At 40.1% G+C, this 23,545-nt stretch overlaps 1 protein-coding gene across 6 annotated transcripts in view; it reads left to right on the top strand.

The window, feature by feature from the left end:
* ZSCAN12 (zinc finger and SCAN domain containing 12) overlaps positions 1-22,888 on the top strand; it is a 36,287-nt gene extending 13,399 nt beyond the window's left edge. Inside the window, exons 1-6 of one of the 6 annotated variants that reach the window (XR_002825718.1) lie at positions 3,486-3,584; positions 4,478-4,945; positions 9,167-9,311; positions 11,288-12,434; positions 20,307-20,722; positions 21,942-22,888. Coding sequence is in view for 5 of the 6 variants with exons in the window: in XM_023741402.1 (XP_023597170.1) it covers positions 4,535-4,945; positions 9,167-9,311; positions 11,288-12,576 (1,845 nt within the window). In the remaining variant the exon portion in view is untranslated. Of the gene's footprint in view, positions 1-3,485; positions 3,585-3,715; positions 3,736-4,477; positions 4,946-9,166; positions 9,312-11,287; positions 15,039-20,306; positions 21,478-21,941 lie in introns of those variants that run through there. The other 5 variants (XM_004387118.2, XM_023741400.1, XM_023741401.1 and 2 more) reach the window with 5 other exon arrangements.
* The last annotated feature ends 657 nt before the right edge of the window (positions 22,889-23,545 follow it).

The raw sequence follows: 23,545 nt of genomic DNA, 5'->3' as shown, positions 1-23,545 counted from the left end.
GAGATGCTTCACAGATTCATTGTTGTTCTTTCTCGTTGCATAGTACTCCATTGTGTGTATGTACCGTAGTTTGTTTATCCATTCGTCTGTTGATGGGCATCTAGGTTGTTTCCATCGTTTTGCTATTGTGAACAATGCTGCCATGAACATAGGTGTGCATATGTCTATTTGAGAGTGTCGAGTCTTATTTCTCTAGGATATATTCCTAGGAGTGGAATTGCTGGATCGAATGGTATGTCTCTAGCTTTCTGAGGAAGCGCCCTATCATTTTCCAAAATGGTTGTATCATTTTGCATTCCCACCAGCAGTGCATAAGAGTTCCGAGAAAGATCACCTTCTTGACCTGAGCAAAGAACTGTATCAACCTTCATAAATTAGATACAGATTGATTCTTTAAAACAACTGGGTCACAGACCCTGCCTTTAGAACTATGGATAGGAAGCAAAACATTCCACTGTCTCCATGTGAACTCTGATAGTCCTTCCTTTATTGACATATGGTACCTGTGTTTTCTGCCATATACTTTCTAGAAGCTCACATAATTCACATCACAAAACCTTGGTTTGTTTTTGGCTTCTGGTTTTATTATCACTAATGATAAGCCAGAGTTTAAAAATTAGTCTTTTCTTTCCTAACATAAGAATTAAAAAGTTGGCTCCGTGCTAAATAAGGAGCCCTGGTGGCACCATGGTTAAGTGCTTCACAGCAAGCCAAAAGTTTGGCAGTTCGAACCCACCAGCTGCTCTGTGGAACAAAGACATGGCAATCTGCTCCTGCAAAGATTACAGCCTAGAAAACCCTATGGGGTAGTTCTACTTTGTCACATGGGGTCACTATGAGTCAGAATTGCCTCATCGCACCCAACAACAACAACGTGTTGCATGTTAGTATATTGAGTTTAGGTACTAACATTTTTCCAGATGAGAAATACGGATTCAAAATACAAAAATGTCATTTGACAACAGTTTTTTCAGTACAGTTAGCTTAGAGTCTCATGGTTTGATTTTTTAATGCTTTCATGTCTGCCTCTGATTTGTTTTCATGCCCAGTGTGATAGTTTTAAAGAAATTGATTAGCAACCATAGTTTATAAAAGATTATACATAATAATTCCTATTAATAATGGCATGTCAGTGTAGTTTTAAGTTGTATGTTTATATTTTGAGTGAAGTTGAACATCTTTGCAGATGTCTGAGGGCTGCTAGCATTTCTATTCTGTCAACTGTTCATTTGTTTTTGCCAATTTTCTTTATTGGGTTGCTATTTTCTTCCCAGTTTTTAGGAGCTCTTCATATATTAGGGATGTTAGCCCATTGTGATGTGTTGCAAACGTTTTTCAGTGTGTCATTTGTCTTTTGACTATTCTAATGATGTGTTTTGACAAGCAGTACATTTTATTTTCATGTAGTCAGATTTATCTTTTTTATTTTTTGGATTTTGTGTTGTGGTTAGGTAAGGTTTCTTCACTCCCAGGTGTTAGAATTATTACTCATGTTTTCTTCTAAACATGTATGGGTGCATTTTTTACATATAGATCTAGGATCCATTTGGAATTTATCCTGATTGTGATGTGTGGTGGGAGATATGAATACAAATTTTATCTTTCACCAAATGATTATCAGTTGTCCCAATAAAACTTATTTATAAGCCCTCATTTCCTCATTGATTTTAGATGCTACCTTCATCATTTACTAAATATCCATGTGTACCTGGGTCCATTTCTGAACTATCTTTTGTCTGTTCATGCATAGATATCATACTCTTTTAATTGTAGCAGCTTTATAATATCTTCTACTAATTGATAAGGCTGCCCTTCACCATTCTTTTTTTCAGGGATTTCCTGGCTATTCTTACTTTCCCATATGAACTTTAAAATCAGTCTAATTCCAGAACAGTATGTGTTGTTATTTTTGTTGGGATATCATACTTACAAACATATTTTAGAAAGATTGGCATCTTTATTGAGTCTTTCTGTCCAGGAACTGTATATGGCTTTCTATTTAAATTTACACTTGATCTTTAAGGAGTGTTTTATGGTTTCCTTATATAGGTTTTACGCATTTCTTAAGTTTATTCCTAAGTATTTTATCTTTTTTTGTTGTTGTTATTGGAAATATGGTCTTCCATTTTATCTTGTAACTGGTTATCACTGGTTATGTGTATATGCAAGGGCTATCGATTTAAGTGTGTTAATTTTATATCCCGCTACTTACTAAATTATCTTTTTTATATGGATTCCTCATTGAATTCCCTTAATTTTCAGATGTATAAGTGAAAGGGGCTGCGTGGAAATTTCACATTTATTGTTTATTGCCAGCATATAGGCCTAGCTTCCTGGGTATTGTGGTATTGTTAATGCCTAGCTCACATAGTTCACTTTTGCATGCTCCTATGATTTCTATTTGTTTTCCTCCTATCCCCTCGCTCTTGCTTTCCCATGACTTTGAAGTTTAAGTTTCTCTTCGAGAGGTAGAACGACCTTGGAGGGTAGAGTAACTCATCTGCGACGTGATAATAACAGTGCAAGATGACCTTCAAGGATTGCCAGGTGCAGAATGTAACCACCAGAAAAAAAAAACAAAAAACTATAATCTTGTTCATATAAAAAGTTTCAACTGGTCTCCAAGGGGGAAACAGGTCTTTTGGAGGAGCTCATTCCCCTCTTTCTCTTGTATATCGATATAAAATAAAACACTCTTGCTGCTCACCTCACCCATCTCAGTATTGGCTTCTGCGGCAGGCGGCTCAGACCCGCCATTGCGGTAACATAAGCATATCGTCAGAGCACAAAAGTGAACCTGAAGATCGTTGTTGAAAGTGGAAAAAGCAGGCATAAACCTGCATGTGGCCCCTTCAGGAGTGTGTATAGAAGAGGCCCTGCCCTTTACAGCCAGGAAGGGCTGTTCAGTAGGGAAGACCTCAGGAGACCATCCCTTTGCGGCATTGCAACCTCACTGATGCAAAAACCCAAATAAGATGAAAGTGAAGGGTGAAACAAATACCCCGTTGCACCAGTCAACTGCGACTCATGGCAACCCATGTGTTATAGAATGGAGCTGCTTCATAGGGTTTTCTTTGCTGTAATCATCTACCAAAACAGATTGCCAGGCATTTCTTCCGTGGCACCACTGGGTGAGTTAAAACATCCACCATTTACTAGTGGAGAGCAAACTTCACAGATGCCAAAACCCAAATGAAAGTGAGAGTGAAGAGTAAAGGATTTCCCTATCTTCAGATCCGCTCTGCAAGCGTCGACCACCAATCGCGTTGAGGAATTCGGGGGAAATGGCGGGGTAAAGAAGAGAAAAAGGAAATTCCGTTTAACTGGGGGCCTAAGAGTCCCCAGCCGTCCTTTTGCGTAAGCGCGAGGAAGAACCACCGAGTTGAAAGCGTGTCTCAACCCCACTTCCTAGAGTTCCCGCGGAAGTGCGCCGCACGCCGCTGGAACGAGCGAATCCTTAGCTTCGCCGGCTGCTTCCGGCCTTTGTGAAGCGCCGTTGGAGGGCTCCGGGCTGCGAAGTGGTTGGGAATTTCAGCTCTTCGCCCGGTAGGAAGTAGTCCTCTTCTGGCCCCTTGGGGCCGCAGGTGAGCGAGCCCGCGTTCCGGGCTTGGAGGAAGGGGGAATGGGACGGGACCGCGGTTGCCTGGCAAAGGGTTGCTGCCTTCCCACGGCCTAGGATCCTCAACCCAGCTGAGGCAGATCCGGCGGGTTGGGCTTCGGTCTTCCCCCGCCCAGGTGGGGCTGCAGGACGCTCCTGTCCCCGGAGACCATCTCAGGAATAGAGTATATTCGTAACTTCATAACGGGTCCGCCCCGGTCTCCGCGGAGAGTACAGGCTGTGCGCCCCATCTCCTCTGAGCTTATCTGACACTCCTAGGTCAAAGACGCTGACCGGCAACCTGGGGAACCTGCCCTGGGTCTGCCTGGCAAACCACAGAACGCGAGAGCAGGAGGCCTTAAAGGGCAACGTCTCCAGCCTTTTCACTTTATCAGTGAAGAGTGAGGAGAGGAGCCTAGAGATTAAGTTATGAAGAAATAAGTTCATGTGACTCTGCTTTTAGGCCTACATAGTTTACCCCAGACAGACATCTGAGCGTTAAAAAAAAAATTTTTTTTTTAAAGCAACCAAGCAAGGATGCACCAGCCTTTTATTGTTATCATTTACTTACCCTAAATGTTTATTTTATTTTAATTAATTGTTGTTTAGAACTAAATGGAAACAGGTTTCCTGCTAAGTCTCACTTTTCCTTCTTAAAGGGCTGAAATAACTTGGCTCTTGGAGCTTTTTACTTAGTCTTTCTTTTTAAATTAGCCTGGGGTATTTGGAAGTTTTTTCTATCATAGTATTTCCCTGAGTATAATAAATTAACCTAGAGGCAGATTTACAAGGCTCATATTTAAATTCTTAGGATTAGCAATTTTTGTTTATAATGTAGTTTGTGTTAATAATGATAGCATATTCCTCTGGTTCACCTAGGTAGAAACTTGGCAGGGAATATCTTGCTTGAAACACTGATACAGCTTTGACACAGCTATGACGGCAGCAACTTGGACTGTCCAGGCCCATGCGGACAAAGATGAAGTTTGGGAAATTAAGATAGAAAAGGAGAAATACAAGTATACCACCAGAAAAGATCAGAGCCTGCGAAAGAACAACTCCTATAGCAGGGAGGTCTTCCGACAGTACTTTAGGCAGTTCTGCTACCAGGAAACATCTGGACCCCGTGAGGCTTTGAGCCAACTCCGAAAACTTTGCCATCAGTGGCTGAGGCCGGAGACCCACACCAAAGAGCAGATCCTGGAGTTGCTGGTGTTGGAGCAGTTCCTGACCATCCTGCCCGAGGAAGTCCAGGCCTGGGTGCAGGAGCAGAATCCAGAGAGTGGGGAGGAGGCAGTGACTGTGCTGGAGGATTTAGAGAGAGAGCTGGATGAGCCAGGAGAGCAGGTGAGAAAAAAGATGTGGTTTCTGTTTGAGAAAAGATGAATTGTGGATTTCGAAGCCAAAGTGAGACACAGCGTTATTTCAGAAAGCTCCGTTTCCATTAAAGGATTGATTAAAAGATGAAGTAATTAAAGTCACTATTTCAGGGGGATGAGATGTAGCACCAGAGGGGCAGGATGGGGGACCCATGCTTCTTTGAGTAGTAGAAGGCCTAATTAGGTGGAAAGCTGAGTTGTGAGTAGAAAATAGAGTCCAGGACCTTGAGTATTAGCCTCTGGAGTTCAGATTTTATGCTGTAAGAAAGAGGTTCTCAACCTTTTCTCCTTGCATGTAAGTAAGCTTTACTAACTCAAAGACATTAAAGGGAACCAAATTATTTAGGACCTTTTTGTTTTGTTTTGTTTTAACATTGATAAGACAGTGGTTCTCGAACAGTGGCGATTTTGTACCCCGGAGGGCATTTGGGAATGTCCTAAGACGTTTTTGGTTGTCATAAGTGAGAGGTGCTATTGACATATAGTGGGTAGAGGTTAGGGATGCTGCTAAGTATCCTCCAGTGCACAGGACAGTCCCATACAACAAAGAATTAGCCAACCCAAAGTGTTGATAGAACCAGCGTTAAGAAATCTTGGCATAAGGCATAAGAAACATAGTTAAATAAAAAACAGTAAGATAAGATGTATATCTAGCATTAGGGTACAAAATAGACTGCAGAAGGAAGGACTAGGTGGCAAGAATTTCTAAGTTTGAAATAGAGCCCTGACAGAGTAACTACAAAGGATGAGACATGTCTTAGGTCATAATTAACTAGAAATGATGAGAGATTAGATCTATATTGAAGAAAGAAGAGATGGAGAATTCTTTACTACACAATCTTTTTTGGGCTAAGCATCAGAGATTTCAAGTTTGAAAGACTAGTGTAATGGAGACACTCCTAACAAAGACTGTAGGGGAAGATGGATTGGAGAACAGTTCATTCATTCAGCAGATATTGATTGAACATCTGTTTTGCACCAGGCATCCATCTAGGCACTGGGGTTGCAACAGTGAACGAAGCATAGAAGGTTTCTGCTGCCCTGTAGAGTATAGTCTACTGAGGAGAGACAGGAAATAAAATAACAAACAGGTAATATGTCAGTGGTGATAAATTCTGTGAAAAAACAGTAAAACAGGGTAAAGAATTAGTGAACACAATAAGGGTTGTACTGTTCATAGAACAGTCAGGAAAGGTTTGACATTTGGGGCAGGTAGGGTGACATTTAGAGCAGATTTCTGAATTGAAAGAGCAAACAAGCCATGCAGCTGTCTAGGTTAAGAGCATTCAGGCAGAGAGAATAGTAAATGGAGAGGTTCTAAGGTGAGGATTTGCTTGTCATTGTAGAAGAACAGCAAGAAGGAGATGGAGTCAAATAGGTATTGGGATCAAATCATGTAGGAACTGTAGGCATTTATAAAGATTTTGAATTTTATTCTGATTAAAGTGGAAAGTCATTGGAGAGTTTTGAGAGGACGAGAGATATAATCTGACTTAAGTTTTAAAATAATCACCCTCGATGCTATGTTGAGAAAGTTCTACAATGGGGGAAGAGAGGACGGAGATATAAGGGTTAAATGTAGAAGCAGGGAGAACAGTTTGGGAGGATATAGCTATAACCAGTAATCTAGGGAAGAAATATTGGTGGCTTGGACTAGAATAGTAGCAATGGAAGTGGTGAGTTGTGATTGGATTCTGGATATATTTTGAAAGTAGAACCTGACAGGATTTACTTTTATATAGTATGTAGTTCGTGGGATGTGAGAGAAAGTGAGCAGTTAAGGATTACACCAAAATCTGAGCAAGGATTGTACAAAGTACGACCAAGGATTATGCCTTGGTCTGAACATCAGGTAGAATGGATTTGTCATTCATTGAAATGGGAAGGATTGGGAGAGAAGTAGGTTTGGGGTGGAGGGACAGGAATCAAGAGTTGGGTTTTGGAATCCCTGATGGGAACAGGAGAAAAGTGGGGTGCAGAACTCAAATTGTAGTAAAAAGACCAGACTTAATGGTCTGAGACTGGAGGAACCCTGGAAAGCACGGCCCCCAGACTCTGTCAGCCCAGCACTAACACCATTCCCGAGGCCAACTCTTCAGACTAAGATAAGACTGGACTATGGGACATAAAATGATACTCGTGAAGAGTGTGCTTCTTAGCTCAATTAGATACATGAGTCTAAATGGGCATCTCCTGTCCGGAGGTGAGATGAGAAGGCAGAGGGGGTCAGGAGCTGCTTGAATGGATACAGGGGTAGAAAGGAGGAGTGTGCTGTCACAGTGTAGGGAGAGCAGTTAGGGTCACATAACAATGTATGTATAAATTTTTGTATGAGAGACTAACTTGAATTGTAAACTTAAAGTACAACAATAAAATAAAGAGTTGGGTTTTGGATATGTTAATTTTGAGAGGTCTGTTAGAATCCAAAGAAGCCCTGGTTTTGCAGTGGTCAAATGATCAACTGCTAACTGAAAGGTCAGCAGTTCGAAACCACCAGCAGCTCCACGGGAGAAAGATGTGGCAGTCTGCTTCCATAGAGATTTACAGCCTTGAAAACCCTGTGGGGTCGCTATGAGTCAGAATTGACTCCATGACAGTGGTTTGTGTCTTTTTTTTTTTTTTTAAATTAGAATCTAAGTGGAATAGTTGAGCAAGCAACTAGATATTATGAGTTAGAATTCAGTAGAGCTGTCTGCGCTAAAAATATAAAATTGGGGACTGTATTAAAGCCATGACACAGGATGAGATCATCAAAGGAGTAACCACCAATGGAAATTGAAGAGCGGCCAGGGAGATAGGAATAGAACCAGAGCAAAACTGGGATACTCAGGTGCAAGCAAAAATATTGAGTTTTTATTGCCAACCTGCTGTCTCTTTGAAGCGTGCCAGGGTCAGCTAATAGAGTTGACAGCTTGGGTTCTAAGGCCCAGCCAGAGATCTAGGGATAAAAGGCACAGCTGGCTGTATTGCCTTTTTTTTTTCTTTTCTTTCTCTTAATTTGAGATATCAGAACATCTGTATATCTGAGATAATATTCTGCTGATTCTGTTTCTTAGTCTGGAAACAGAGGTTAAAAAGCGAAAATGTGTCAAGGAAAGAGACGCAGTTTATGGCAGCAACCTCTGATTTAAACATTTAGCCACTGAAGGGAGTAGGGGAGTCATTTGGAGGGCCTGTTGTATGCTAAGGCCCTGTTCTTGGTGCTTCACCACATACATAATGTCATACAATGTCAGAAATTAAGTAATTAGTCCAGAGCTGCTAAACTAAGAGACAAGAGTAATTAGAGTGAATCCAAATCCCTGCTTTTCACAGTACCATTCCAGGAAGACCTGTTATTTTTAAATGCAAGAATGAATGGGCCCATGGAGGAATGGGAGTCACAGAGTGGCTGAAATTGCCGAATAAAGAGTTAATTGAGGGAGCAAGGGTCAGAGGGAAGTTGAAAGGGGTAGGATTGAAGGCACATGTAAAGTCAGCCTTGAAAAAGAGAAGGGGCATCTTCCTCTAAGATGGAAGGGAAGCAAAGGAGATGGGGGTAGAGATGGGTAAAGTGAATGATGGATGAAGAAGTAAACTCTGGGTAGTTGTTAGGTCAGAAAAGTAAGAAATAAGATCATCTTCCCAGAGAAAAGTGGAATGGGGACCTCAGAAGAGCAGAGACGTTGGCAATAGCTTCTGGGGTGAATAAAGAAGAGATTTCTCTCCTCTTCATTTTTTCTTCCTTCTTCAACCCTCTTTTCTTTTTCTTTCTCCTTTGTTCCATTCTCCTTCTTTATCATTTCTCTCTGTCATTTCCCTTTACTTATCCCTTTTCCTGTTCTTCTTTCTGTTTTATTTTTCCTTTCTTTCTATCTGTATTTACTTCCTTTTCTTTCTTTCTCCCTTTGCCTTCTCCACTTCTCTGAGCATAAGACACAGATTTAAAAGTTGGACGACTAACGTATATTAGGATTTAAGAATAGGAGAACTTGCCTCCATATAGGGAAAGGAAGATTTCTCAGAGGCGGCAGCTTTTATATTGACTTTGAAGTATGGGTAGTATTATGACAGGCTGATATCTGGGAGGGAAGATCATTGCAAGCTTCAGAGAGCTGACTATGGGTCTTTCTCCCCACTGCCATGAACAGGATACCTTTTGTTTTCTGTTATCCGAGGGAGTCTCTCAGTTATATCTCATTTTCCTCAGGTCTCAGTCCAAACTGAGGAACAGGAAATGTTCTTGCAGGAGATGGCACCTCTACAAACAGAACAAGAACCCAGCATGTCCCTTCAGTCCATGAAAGCTAAACTAAAGTGTGAATCTCCAGAACCTAAAGCCCAACAGGAAAAAGGTAAAGAAGAAAGATGTATCTTGAGAAGAAGGGGAAGACAGGGCTAACAGGACATTTTGGGCTCTTTTATAGCCAATGCTCTCTCTGATCATTAAAGACCTCTCTAGGAATCTGATGGCCCACGCATAGACTTTCAGCCTGATTTGCCACTCTTCAAATATTCTTCAAAAAGAATATAAAGATTCTTCTATTTCTTTATATTTACACTTTTCCAAATAGTGATTGTGTTTTATTTAATCTTAATTTAATCCCTCTTAGTATTACCTTTCTTTGTACTGACCTCCCTGCTATTTCTAGCCCTTATCCTACGACTATGTTCCCCTTCGACTATATCCCTCCTCCTCTGTTAAAAAGCCTTTGCCCATGATGTATGCAGCTAACTCTCAGATGGTTTAGGGGAAAAAAAAATTGTGTACACCTATAAAGAGAAGAAATAATAAAGTAGATATGGCAGAACATTAAAAGGTGGTGAATGGGTGAAGACCTGGTACCTTCCTTATCACTTCTGTGTATTTTTTCTTTTTCATTTAATTTTTTAAAACAGATACAAATTCAGTGGTTCAAAATGAAAAATTTAAAAGTTATCCAATGAAGAGTTTCCATCTCACCCAATTCTCAGCCATCTGCTTTCCCCCTCCCCCACTCTGAAACAGGTTGTCACTATTACTAGTTTCTTGTTTGTTCTTCTGGAGATTTTTTTAAATGTATGTACATTTTTTCATATTCAGAGATACATTTTTCTTCTCTTTTTTCACTCAGATGGTAGCACTTTTATTTATTTACTATATAAATAAAATTTAATATTAAGTGAAGGTTTACAGAGCAAATTAGTTTCTCATTAAACACTACACACATTGTTTTGTGACATTGGTTGCCAGCTCCCCAACGTGTCAACACTCTGCCCTTCTCAACCTTGGAGTCCCCATTTCCATTCATCCAACTTTCCTGTCCCCTCCTGCCTTCTCCTCCTTGCCTCTGCACTGGTGTGCCTGTTTAGTCTCATATATGTGGTTGAGCTGTGTGTATGATTGTTTGTTTTATGGGCCTGTTCAGTCTTTGGCTGAAGGGTGAACCTCAGGAGTGACTTCATTAGTGAGCTAAAAGGGTATCCGGAGGCCATACTCTCAGGGTCTCTCCAGTCTCTGTCAGACCAGTAAGTCTGGTGTTTTTTTTGTGGTTTTTTTTTTTTGTGAGTTTGAATTTTTGTCTACATTTTTCTCCAGCTCTGAGACCCTCTGTTGTGATCCTTGTCAGAGCAGTTAGTGGTGGTAGCCAGGCACCTTCTGGTTGTGCTGTACTCAGTCTGGTAGCACTTTTAATTTTTAACAGCTTCTTAGTATTAAAATGTTTGGATGTGCAACACAGTTACCTTAGCCAGTCCCCTGCAGTGACATTTAAGTTGTCTTCAGTGTTTTCCTATTATAAATAGTGCTTCAGTAAATAAGCATGTATGTGAGTATATCCGTAGCATAAATTCCTATAGTGGAATTATTAGGTCAAAGAATGTATGCTTTTGTAATTTTGATAGATACTGTCAAATCACCCCCATAGAGATTTATAATGTATATTCCCAACAGCAATGCATGCTATCCATTTCATATACACAATGTTATATCAAATTAATTATGCAAACTCAATAGGTAAAAAAATTATATCTCAGATTTGTTTAATTTGTTTTTCCCTTATTATGACATGGAGCATCTTTTCTGACATTTAAGAGCTTTTGTATTTCATTCCCTGGGAACCATCAGTTTTTCCTTTGCCCACTTTCTCTTGCATTGTTGGTCTGTTCCTTAACGATTTTTGAAGTGCTTTCTATATTAGGTCCACACTATATTTTAATGCCATTTTATAGTCATAGAGAAACTGTAGGTTCTTATTTTATATGCTTTTCATTTGAAAATTTTCACTGTTCTCTAATGAGATTGCTGTTTGCTGTCACAGGAAACTAGATAACATTTGTGATTCGTTTGTAGTTTCAGATGTTGAGACTGAAAATGAGTACAGGAATTTAATTCTAAAGCAAGAAGTTTCTGAAGAAATGGAACCCTATGGGGATATATCAAGCAGATTGGAAAGTGAGATGGCTGCTGAGTATGGAGAAACCCATGAACCTAAAGAAAAAATAGAATATCCTTCTGGATACTCCGGGGAAGATAAACAACTCACTTGTGATGATAATGGAGTAAATTTGACTGAGAACTCAGATCTTACTGAACAACAGAGAATCTATCCGGGAGAAAAACCTTATGAATGTAACAATTGTAGAAAAGCTTTCAGTCAGCACTCACACCTCATAGAACATCAAAGGATCCATACTGGAGACAGGCCCTACAGATGTGAAGAATGTGGAAAAACGTTTTGTGGGAGAACTGTGCTTATTCGGCACAAAATAATACATACTGGAGAGAAACCGTATAAATGTAATGAGTGTGGCAAAGCTTTTGGCTGTTGGTCAGCTCTTAATCAACATCAGAGACTTCACACAGGAGAGAAACACTACCACTGTAATGAGTGTGGCAAAGCCTTTAGCCAGAAAGCAGGCCTCTTTAACCATCTCAAAATCCACACAAGAGACAAACCTTATCAGTGTACTCATTGTAACAAAAGTTTTAGTCGGCGTTCAATACTTACTCAGCATGAAGGAGTTCACACTGGGGCAAAACCCTATGAGTGTAACGAGTGTGGGAAAGCCTTTGTTTATAACTCATCCCTTGTTTCCCATCAGGAGATCCACCGTAAGGAAAAATGCTATCAGTGTAAGGAATGTGGGAAATCCTTCAGCCAGAGTGGCCTTATTCAGCATCAGAGAATCTACACTGGGGAGAAGCCGTACAAATGTGACGTATGTAGAAAAGCTTTTAGTCAGAGGACAAGCCTTATAGAACATAAGCGAATTCACACTGGAGAGAGACCCTATAAATGTGATAGGTGTGGGAAGGCTTTCACTCAAAGATCAGTCCTCACTGAACACCAGAGAATCCACACTGGAGAGAGGCCCTACAAGTGTGATGAGTGTGGGAATGCCTTCCGAGGAATCACCAGCCTCATTCAGCATCAGAGAATCCACACGGGGGAGAAACCCTACCAATGTGATGACTGTGGCAAAGCCTTCAGACAGAGGTCAGATCTTAGTAAACACCAGAGAATCCATAGTAGAGATGGTCCGTGTAAATGTAAAGAGTGTGGGAAATCCTTCAGGCAGAACTCGGCTCTTATTCAGCATCAGACTATCCACAAAGGAGGGAAATCTGTTCCTGTGTGATGACTGCAGGAAAGTTGTCTCACACAGGACAGGCTGGAGAGAATTACTAGCTTTGTAATGATTTGGAGCAAAACATCAGTCATTTTTGCTATAAGGAAATCTCAGGTATTACATAAAGAACCACTGTGTGCTGCTCATTTTATTAGTTCTGTGGAGAACTAGAAGCATAACACCAGATTCTTTTTCTCAAGCAGTTTACAACCTAGTTTGGCATATATAGGATCCATATATTTAGTTAAATAAGAATATAGGACAATACAATTGATGCTCAAAGTAGTGTACGATTAAGGGGCACTTGATAGGCAGTGAGTGCTATAAATTCTGAAGGACAGACCACTGTCACCCAGCGTGGTCAGGAAAGATTGTATTAAAGAAGGGTTTGATGGGTAGATTTGGAAGGTAAAAGGGAGAAAACTTTAAGGTGAAATATAAGCAGTGGCAAGAGTGCATGTGGTTTGGAAGCATCAGTGACAAGATTAAGCTACCTAAAGTAGAGCTTTCTAATTGGGAAATTGATATTATTAAGGTTGGAAACGTAGTGAAGACACTGTGGGAGGCCAATAATTCCCTTTAATACTGTACAGCATTTGACACTTACAAAGCACTTTGCTTATTTAATTCCTAAAATACCTCTGTAACTTGAAATTATTCTCCATTTTACAAATGAAGATACTCATGGAGATGGTGACATGGCTGTATAGCTATCACACAAAGGAGAAGACCAGCAACTGAGATGCAGGTCTCTAACGTCAAGTTCTGCCCATTACACCAGTGATTCCCCACCTTTAATGAATATCTAAATCACCTGTGGTGCTTATTTAAAATGCCTGAGTGCCACTCACAGATACTGTGCTTCAGTAGGTGGGAGTGGAAGATGTGTGTGAGAATCTTCATTTTCATAACTCCATAGTCACCTGATGTACTCTGAATTTGAGAAACATTACACTGAATCACAGCTACCTCTGTTGTTGTCTGTGAAATAAGGAAGCCTGAGCATAGTCCTGTATACAAGGAGCCACTACAGATTTTTAGCACAAAGAAAACCCTACAGTGGACATGTGCCACCAGTCCTTTAGAGTCAAGCAGGGAATTAGACAACCATCATGCCCTGAAAACTAGGGCTTCAAGATGGCTTTTCGATCTATTTAGATTTAAGTGTTTCCAAAAACAGACTGACCTACATTCCAAGGTTCTCAAGGGTCTTCTCAGTGCAAAGCCTTGTTTGTTTAGTTGGAGGAGTGCCGGAGGTCTTACCAGTTTTACTCTTACCTTTGTTCCTCAATTCTTTCCTTATAGTTACCATTGTGTTTGGAATTTTCTAATAATTGCAATTGAGTACTGCTTTAAATTTTTTGGTTCACATACCTTCTGGAGCATATCAGATACCCCAGAGATTAATTATTCTACCCCTTGGAGCTTCTGAAAAACAAGTCGACCAACAACAGGCTGACTTTTCCTGTTTTACTGAGTAAAAGTTTCTGCTTTGGATGATGGTTATTTCATTGTATATAATAGGCAACCCATATAGAAAGAAGTACACATGGTTTGTATATCTTTTATTTACAGAAATCACTGCTAATCCCTTCTGAGATGTTCTTTTATTTTCTTCCCTTTCTATCTTGCCATAGCAAACTTCACATTTCTGGGACCACCTCCTCAATCCCACTTCCACCCAACTCCAGTCCCCTCTTCCCTCACCTCTTCTGGTCAGTGGGTTTGAACTGGTGAGACAGTGACAAAAGGGGAAGGGGAAAAAGAAATGAATGGTAATATCCATTCTGCTGTATTAAGTCCTACTCCCAACTACCTTTCTACCCAGCCCTGTGTGTTTATTTCATCTTCTCACCCCTATAACGTACTCTACCCTATTTTCCTAGTGCCTCTGTCTCTTACCTCTCTATCCATAACCCCCATATAGAATATCAGAATATCATCACTGGCTTGGAACTGAAAGAGTCCTAGTCCTGTAGGAATAGATTATTTCCTAACTTTACAAGTATCAAGTATGAACACATTTTCCCATGTAAATGTTAATGGTATTGGAAACTGTATGGGCAGTTCTACTCTGTCCTATAAGGTCGCTGTGAATTGGAATCGACTCAGCAGCAATAGGTTTATGTGTCAAATTGGCTTTTGGAGTTGGAATTGATATGACTACTTCTATGTGGAAAAACATTGAGTTCACAGCATGGAAAAGCTAATGAACATTTGAAAAATAACTCATTTATAAATTGAGGGCTGCTTATTTAGACTTTTTCTTTAAGACCAACATTGGAGTTGCACACATAAGGCACTGAGGCAGCTGGGATTGAAAGCTAATTTTTTACCTGCAGGAAACAAGGATCCTTGTCTTAGTTATCTAATGCTGCTATAACAGAAATACCATAAATGGGTGGATTTAATAGCAATTTATTTTCACACAGTTTAGGAGGCTAGAAGTCTCAATTCAGGGTGCTGGCTGTAGGGGAAGGCTGTTTGTGGGCGCTGGAGGAAGGTCCTTATCTCTGAGCTTCTGCTTCTGTGAGATCTTCAGTGTGGCTTGGCATCTCTCTTCCCCCGTCTCTGCTTCTGTTCGCTTGTTTAATCTCTTTTATATATCAAAAGAGATTGACTCAATACCCTGCACTAATTCGGTCACATTAACATAATAAAGACAACCCATTCCCAAATGGGATTATAACCACAGGCATAGAGGTTAGGATTTACAGCACATGTTTTTGGGGAACATAATTCAATCCATAACAATCCCAAAGACAGTCTGAAAGTTCTGTAGCTATAACTATGTGAGGCTTGTTCCTACTTGTCCTACTCCACTTCTTACTCTCATGCAAATTCTTATTGAAGGGGACTTTACTTAGGAGAACCTTCATGAAAATGTCATCCTAACCAAATAAATGCTCTCCGTACTCCCCAGTTTATCTGATTTCCCAAACTTTTTATCCAAACTAAAATTACTCTTCATAGTAACCTCAGAGTTTCTCTTTAATCTGCCTGCTCACTGGAATTCAAACCTTATTTTAACCTTGCTATCTGTTCCTCTCCATGCCTTGACTTGGAGTCTCTCCAGTTCATCATCTGCTTAACATGTTCTCTCAACACATACATGTTCCTCCATTTGCCTACCTAACCTAATTCTCTTAATACCTAATATCACAAAAGGGCCATAAACAAAGACCCAGAACAATGAAATATGCCTGTTATATATAAGGATACAATTCATAACTTGTTTAAATGTGGGGATTTTATTCTGGATGTTTCTTGTGCTTAAATAAGAGTTGCAATACCAAAAAAAGGTAGCGGGACACGGAATTTTCAGGTAGACATCAAAAGGGATCAAACTAGTTACCCAGAATAAGGATTGCTTATATAGGGTCACTGTGAGTCAGAATCGACTCGACAGCACACAACAACATATAGTGGAGTAAAGTTACTAATTGGAGCTAAATTGGGAACAGAAAAAACTGAAGGCCCAGAGGGGCAATTAGAGGACGTGACAGATGTTCAATATGGGATAACGGTGCTACATTGGGGAGTACAGTGAACAGAATAACAGCCAGGTGGAAATACACCCTCTTCTCACTTATCGGTATGGTTAGGTTCCAAAGACCAGGTCATTAGGCAGAATCAGTGTTATATGAAAAATGGAGGATGACTATATCATTAGGTAACTTGCAAGTTACATCATTACTTAACTGCCAAACCATTGAGAATCATGACCCAACCAAGCTGACAACCTTGACTATCAAAGCATTACTTTAGCTTCTCACCTTGGCATTTGTTAACTGCCAGATGTACGTCGTTAATGCACAAAATAGTCAGCTAGTAGATTTTTTACTGTTGTCGTAAATGCAAAATGTCGGATAATGAGAATTTATAAGTGAGTAGAAGGCATACTGGTGTTACATTCAAATGATGAATCAAAGCAGTGGCTCAAAATTAGCATTAAGAATGAGAATAAGTTTGGCTGGCTTTTTTCTAATTGATTCAAGGTAAACAAGATATTGGGTTTTTAAGACAAAAGGCACCTGGTGAAGTTGGAAGAGAGCCAGGTTTCTAAAAGGAATGAAAAGTGAAGTGAGCTTAAACGCAGGCTTTGGATGAAAACATACAGGATACAGAGGGTGCAGTAGAAAGGGAATGCAAATGAAAGATAGGCTCCCAAAAAATTGTATTAAAAAGTTGCTGTAATTTGAGGTGTGAGGTAAAGCTGATGGGGAAAGAGAATGGGATAGAGCAGAGGTCTGGATTGAGAGATCTCACCTGTATGGTAGAACAGAAGTGGAGAGCACAGATACAAAAACTTAAAAAAGCTCTGCACTCATATACTCAGTACAGAAGTATCCTCTTTTGTTAATAGCCAATAGATTATTATTGTTACAGTAAGAACAAAGCCATCGCTATTGGTCATCTTTTTGGAATAGAGAACGTTTTATTAATAATATATGATATGTATTAACTGCTTACTAAGGGCCAGATATAACTAAATGCTTTACTTAATTTATTTCACTTAAATTATTTCATTTTCAGCTAGAGAAACTGAAATCAATGAATTAAAGCTTCTTAAGATCACAAGTATGTGGTGGAGCCAAGATTTCAAGCCAAACAGTGATTGTAGAGTCCACGCTTTTAACGTCTGTGACACACTTCCTCTAATTATTTCAGTTGAACAAACCATGTGTTGCAGTGGTATTCAGTGTCTCGAGTACTTATCTGTAGAAAGTTTTCAATTCCTATCACTATTCTAGAAAATATTTTAGAGAAAATATTTTAGAAACCCTAAAGCCAAAATACCAAAAGGTATCATCACCCTCTCTGCCTACCAAATCTTCAATGAGGATTGGCCAGCCCTAATTCTTGTTGCCTGCACAATGAGGGTGTCCTCGGCAGACATTCCACTTTAGAAATGGGCTTTTTATATGAAAGAATCATCTTCCTGTCTTAGAATCATTTAGAGATGTGTCCCCAAGTGTTAATAACCCATTATATATCTATCTTCAACAAGAGTTTTTAAAAGTGATTTTACATTTGCAGCCAGTATCACTTCTTGGGTTAAAAAAAATACCACAAATAATTATGTAAAATAGTGCTTTAATTTGCTTAAGATTTGCCTCTTTTATGGTTCAAATGGTACCCCTCCTGACTCCACAAGGCCAGAATTTGTCTGAGCAGTAAGTCTTCGTTCAATCTAGGGATAGTTATTTGGTAACTTAATTGTATCTCCTCTCAACTTTCATTCTTCCACACTGAAAATTTCTCATAGCACAGCCCCTCCTGCAGTTCATCATTTTAATTGAATTTCTTTGGATTCTCTCTAGTTCCAAATGTTTCTGGTATAATTGGCAAGGAGTTTGTACACATTATCTTTATACATATATAATATTTTAATAAATTTATCATCTATAGATACATATATAAGTTAGATATGTATATATGTGTATTGATACATATTTTATATGTCGTATTTACAGTTTTTATTTTATATATGTAATTTGAATTTTACAAAGCCAGCCATGGTAAGTGTTTTTTAACTTTTCAGTTGATTAGCTCCCTAGCTTACATTGTAAGATCATATTGAGAGCCAGCAGTTTTCCCATGATTTCATGGGAACAGTTGATTCTCTTTACACATTCAAAAAGAAAGATTATGGGTCTGAAAATTCACCAGTCAGGACTCCCAGAGCTTTCACCCACCATAGCTGAAGGTGAACTTTGGGGGATATGTTTGTTTGCCATCATCTTCCTAAGCCCAGGTAGCCTGGTCTTGGGTGTCCTGAGAAGGATTCCTAAGTGGAGACCATTAGGAACCTCTGATTTCTGGTTAGATCTTCATTATTTCTCTCCAGGCTAGCTTTGCATGTCCTACTTTTTGATCTAGTGGCTCAGTTCTGCCTACTTCAATGAAGGTTTTAGGAATAGGTATCTCCCTATTTCATCCCCAATAAAGAATGAAGAAGCAGTTTAGGCATTCTTTATAGCCTCCTGTAGATTCTGGAAATTGCCAGATTCCCTGTTTATTCCTGAAGTAGAGCTTAAGAACATGACTTCGAGACAAATTTGCTGGGTTCGAATCTCAACTTTGCCACTACTAGCTTACTGACTTTGGGCAAGCAAAGTGTTTGCCTCAGTGTCTTCATAAATAAGGTGGTGATAATACCTACCTCATTGAGCAATTACATGGATTAAATGAGTTACATAATACAGCGAAACCTATGAAAGCCATAACTCCACGGGACTGCATTGTTTTTCCGGGTGTTGCAAGTTTTCCACCTTTGACGGTGCAGTCTTACCACTTTTCTGTAATTTATTTTAGTGGAAAATATTTGAGTTTTCCTTGTCTGACAGGTTTCCGCCTTACACAGGTTCTAGCTTTCGCAGGTTTTTCTGTCTATGTAAAGTGCTTAGAACAGTGCTTTGCACCTGTTAAGTGCTTTATAATTGTTTGCTATGGTTTTGATTACTACTCTTGGTGCTCTCCAATGCATTAGCTCAAGATTCCCCAGGCCAGAAGTTACCTGTAACCAGGCTGCAAGTTTTCCTGCTGCATTGTCCGCCCAGCTTTGGATAAAACTTCCTGCCTAGGTCTACTTTTACTTTCTTGCCTTGGGAACTGCTGACCAATGGCCGCAGGGGTCAGATATCACCCAGACTGGAAAGGAGAGATTTCTTTCTTTTATCTCCACCCTTGTTAGTTATCTGTGATAACTAGCCCACGGTATTCGCTGTATGTCTTTGGAGCCGCTCTTCTCAAGTTCTGCAGCTGGAAGGCGGACCCCGGGCCTGGCTTGGCGCGCGCAGCTTCAGAGCAAGGACCCTTCGGGTTACTTGACAACGCACCCTGAGCCAACTCCACTGCTCAGCTAGGGCGGGTACATGGCCAGACAACCACAGAAAGGAAAAAACTTCCGAGATACTGGAGAAGACTGAATGCTGAAGCCGCTAGTAACAGCGGTGAGATCTAGAACTGCGGATCTTCCGGCCTTGTGGACTGCTTTTGGAAACGGCGGTGGTCATAGGCTTGTGGACTCCAGGTTGCAACCCAGTGTCCGGTCTGGCTCTTTAGGGGCTCTGGTGAGGTGGGGTCTGACTGGGAGGAGCAGAAGAAAGTTAAGGATGTCTGCCAAGTTATGTACTGAGGTACCAGGAAACTGAGGCTGTTGACAGAAAGAGGAAAGTCTGGTTTCCCAGTCTGGGAAAGGGTAAGTTGGGTTAGCTTCGTGGGTTGTTACGGTTCATGACTTTCCCAAGAGCAGATAGGTCTATGCTTGAGTGCAAGGAAAGATGTGGAATCCACTTACTTTTTGGTTGTATGACTGAGCAAAGTACTTAAATCTCTCTGTGCCTTGGTGTCATTCATCTGTCAGTAGGAATTAACAGTAGTATCTACCTAAATGAGTAAATCCATAGTAAATTTTAAATAAATATTAGCTGCTGTTCTTGTTTTCTCATTTCTGATGTTCTTTTCTCTACCATTTATATGTGATTCTCTAAGGGAGAGAACCAAAGGGAAAAGGATCCTGATCTTTCTCAAATTTTAGTAACTGAACACATTTAGCAATTAAAAGAAGTGTACAATTAAGAAGTAAAAGCGACTTTGTTAAGTAACTCCCACTTTCTGTCCTAACTTATTTAGCTTCTTTCTTCATTCTGTGCACTGTCCTGGTAACTGAGTTCTTGGGTAGAAGAGCTAAGCAAAATTAAAATTTCTATTAACAGTATTGTTTTATGCCTCAGGAAGAAGACTAGCTACGAGGAAATACTTCTGAAAAGTCAGTGTGGACCCCAGGCTGGAGTGAACTTTCTCCTGAGCTCTCTCATTCCAGAATGGCAGTCCTTTTACAGGAAAGGTCTCTAATAATGACAGTAGAGGAAGAGTACTGTGCCTGGACCAAGAATGAGGCTGGCAAGGAAATCACAGATATTTCAGCAAATTTTAAGTGGTTACCTCCTGGAGATAGATGCGTGGATCTCATGGGGCTCTCAGCCAGCTTAGCAGCTCCGCCTACAGCTGCTGAGACCAGAAATACATACCCAGAAACAGGTACTGGAGCAGGTCCCGACCCTGCCTAGGGGCCTGCAGACCTGGGTAGGATAATGCCATCCAGAATGTGGAGAGCTTATGCTGGAGAAGTTGAAGGACAAGCCATCAGGTGGGTAGGGTCGGGACCATCACTTATGGCTTTACTAGTAAAAGGCTTCAGGAATAGTCCAGAAAGCAGCAAAACTGAGCTTTAGGACCACTAATGTGTCTGGAGCCATCACCCAGCATCTCCCTCATGGGCTTTAATTCCCTCCTGGTATTTATGTGCACTTTTGGAAACGTCTTTTTCTATATTGGAGGATTTTTTTGTTTGGGCATTTTTACTAAGAGTTTAGCTTTAAATATGGTTTTCTAAGACCAGCTTCATCCCATTGTCTTTAGGGCCCAAGGATAGAACAAGATGTGCTTATGGCAGAATAGTACCTTGGAATCACAAAGGTTTCAGTTTCAACCTGTTCAGGCCCTGTCCCAGGGTAACTCTCAGCGTTATTGCCTATTAAAACAGAAAGCTGATGAGAAAGGATCTCTGGAGAGAATGGCAGAAGAGGAGAGCCTCTCAAGGGAACTCTGAAGAACCCTTACTATTAGTGTCCTCTCCCTTGAAACTTTGCCCCTGCCTACCTCCCCCCTTGTTATCTACCTGATTTCTGAGGAGAAATGTTCAGCCATATTTGTAACATTTTTCCCTCAGCCTATTCAACTTCTTTAGCTTCAAAATGTTGCTTTCTTATTTTTCAGTCCTGAACACTACCTGGAAAAGCTATTTTCCCCCCTGTAATTTTTCAGTTTACTGATTCCTCCATATAAAATTAGTATGTATTTTGAAACCAGTCTAGCTACCACTTCAAGTTAACCTTAAAAATATCCCATAGTTTATTGATGCACTCAACAAACATTTATTGAGCGTTTCATATGTCTATAGTAGTAGACTAGGGTAAGAGGTCCTTTTAACTGTCCTTAGCATATTAAGCTCTGTCTTGGTTTCATGATATTCCCTGTTTCTCAGCTCAGAATTTAAACTGATTTCTTGAATTTTTGAGTACTCCTTCCTGATTCTTTGATTATCATATTTTGTGAGAAACCCCCCACCCATGTTCTTTAATCTCTTTCTGCCCAGCTGTCTCCTCTCGTCATTCAAACTAAGCTCCCCACCCCCACCCCTTGGCACTTCACAAAGTTGGGATGCCAGTTCAGAGACATAAGCTGCATACTTTAGGTAAAACTAGGTTTTATTTTTATCTCTGTGTTCCTCATCGTTAAGTTTCATTATCTCTGCAGAAGAGACAACTGACATATGAATTGTCTGTGCTTTTTTTTTTTTTTTTAAGATGATGTTACTGAGACTGAAATAAGGACTTGGCTCTAACATACACAAAAAATCTGAAGATGCTAAACCACGTGGGGGATCTCTATAGAACTGACACATGAATGCAGTAAGTGTAGTAAGTGCTTTAGTTACTAGTGGGTCATTACACAACATCAGGGAGTCCACGTTGAAGAGAATCTGTTTGAGAACAACAAGTTTGGAAAGGCTATTTTTATATAATGGGACCCTCCTTTCTCATCAGGAGATCCACCACAAGGAAAAATGCTATCAGTGTAAGGAATGTGAGAAAGCTTTCTGCCATAGTGGCCTTATTTGATATCAGAGAATCCATGTGAGAGAGACCTCATAAATGTGATGATGGTGACGAGGCTTTCATTCAGCAAAGAAACCTTTTAGAACCTTGTGTGAAGAATGTAGGAGATCCTTCACCCAGAAGTCAGGACCGACTATGTACTAGAGAATCTACTGGAAAGAGATCTTCTAAATGTGGAAATGCATTCCATGGACTTACCAGCTTTATTCAGCATTGGAGAATTCACACTAAAGGGAAATTCTGCCAGCATGATGAGTATGGAAAAGTCTTCAGACAGAGGCTGTACCTTGATTAACATCAGTGAATCCAGATTAGAGGAGCACTTACAATTGACAGACTTGTGGGAAGTTGTATAGACAGCTTAAACCTCAACATCACAAAAATTAACATGATTAATGTAAATGGACAAGTTGTATGGGGAACAGGTATTCTAAATTGCCCATTTTAGCCAGTAAAAATATTCATTGAGTGTCTTGGGTCAAGGAAACGAAAGGTCAGAAGTTCATTTTCCCTTCCCAGAGGGGCCTGTGTATGTAAGCAACCAGGACTTTTGAAATACACTGTTTACCTGTGTCATGGATTGAATTGTGTCCCCCCAAAATATCTGTCAACTTGACTGGGTCATGATTGTATTGTATGATTGTGTACCATTTTGTAATCTGATGTGATTTCCTTATGTGTTGTAAACTCTATCACTATGATGTAATACGATGGATTAGTGGCAGTTATACTGATGGTGTATACAAGATTGGATAGTGTCTTAAGCCAATCTCTTTTGAGATATAAAAGAAGCAAGCAGAGACACATGGGAACTTCATACCACCAAGAAAGCAGTGCCAGGAGCAGAGCGCATCATTTGGACCTGAGGTTCCTGCGCTGAGATGCTCCCAGACCAAGGGAAGACTGATACATCACAAGGACCTTTATCCAGAGCCAACAGAGAGAGAAAGCCTTCTCCTGGAGTTGATGCCTTGAATTTGGATTTGTAGCCTACTGGACTGTGAGAGAATAAACTTCTCTTTGTTAAAGCCATCCACTTGTGGTATTTCTGTTACAGCAGCACTAGATGACTAAGACAACCTGCATCCCTGAACTTGTGATACTGTCACCATAATTATGTACGTGCTGTGGGACTTGCTGTTTCCCCCATGCCTGCTGTAATCTCATATTTTTAATTCATTCAACAAGTATAAACAGTAGTATTGTTGTCTAGTATTTGTTGTAAATATATAATATTTTATTTGTAGGCTAGATAGGCATGTATGGATACTCTAGGACACAAAAATCACATA

This window comes from Trichechus manatus, unplaced genomic scaffold, assembly GCF_000243295.1.
Source record: "Trichechus manatus latirostris isolate Lorelei unplaced genomic scaffold, TriManLat1.0 scaffold00180, whole genome shotgun sequence".
NCBI classification, from domain to species: domain Eukaryota; kingdom Metazoa; phylum Chordata; class Mammalia; order Sirenia; family Trichechidae; genus Trichechus; species Trichechus manatus.
The sequence above is the reverse complement of the archived record's forward strand: the minus strand, read 5'-3'. Positions and strand labels throughout refer to the sequence as shown.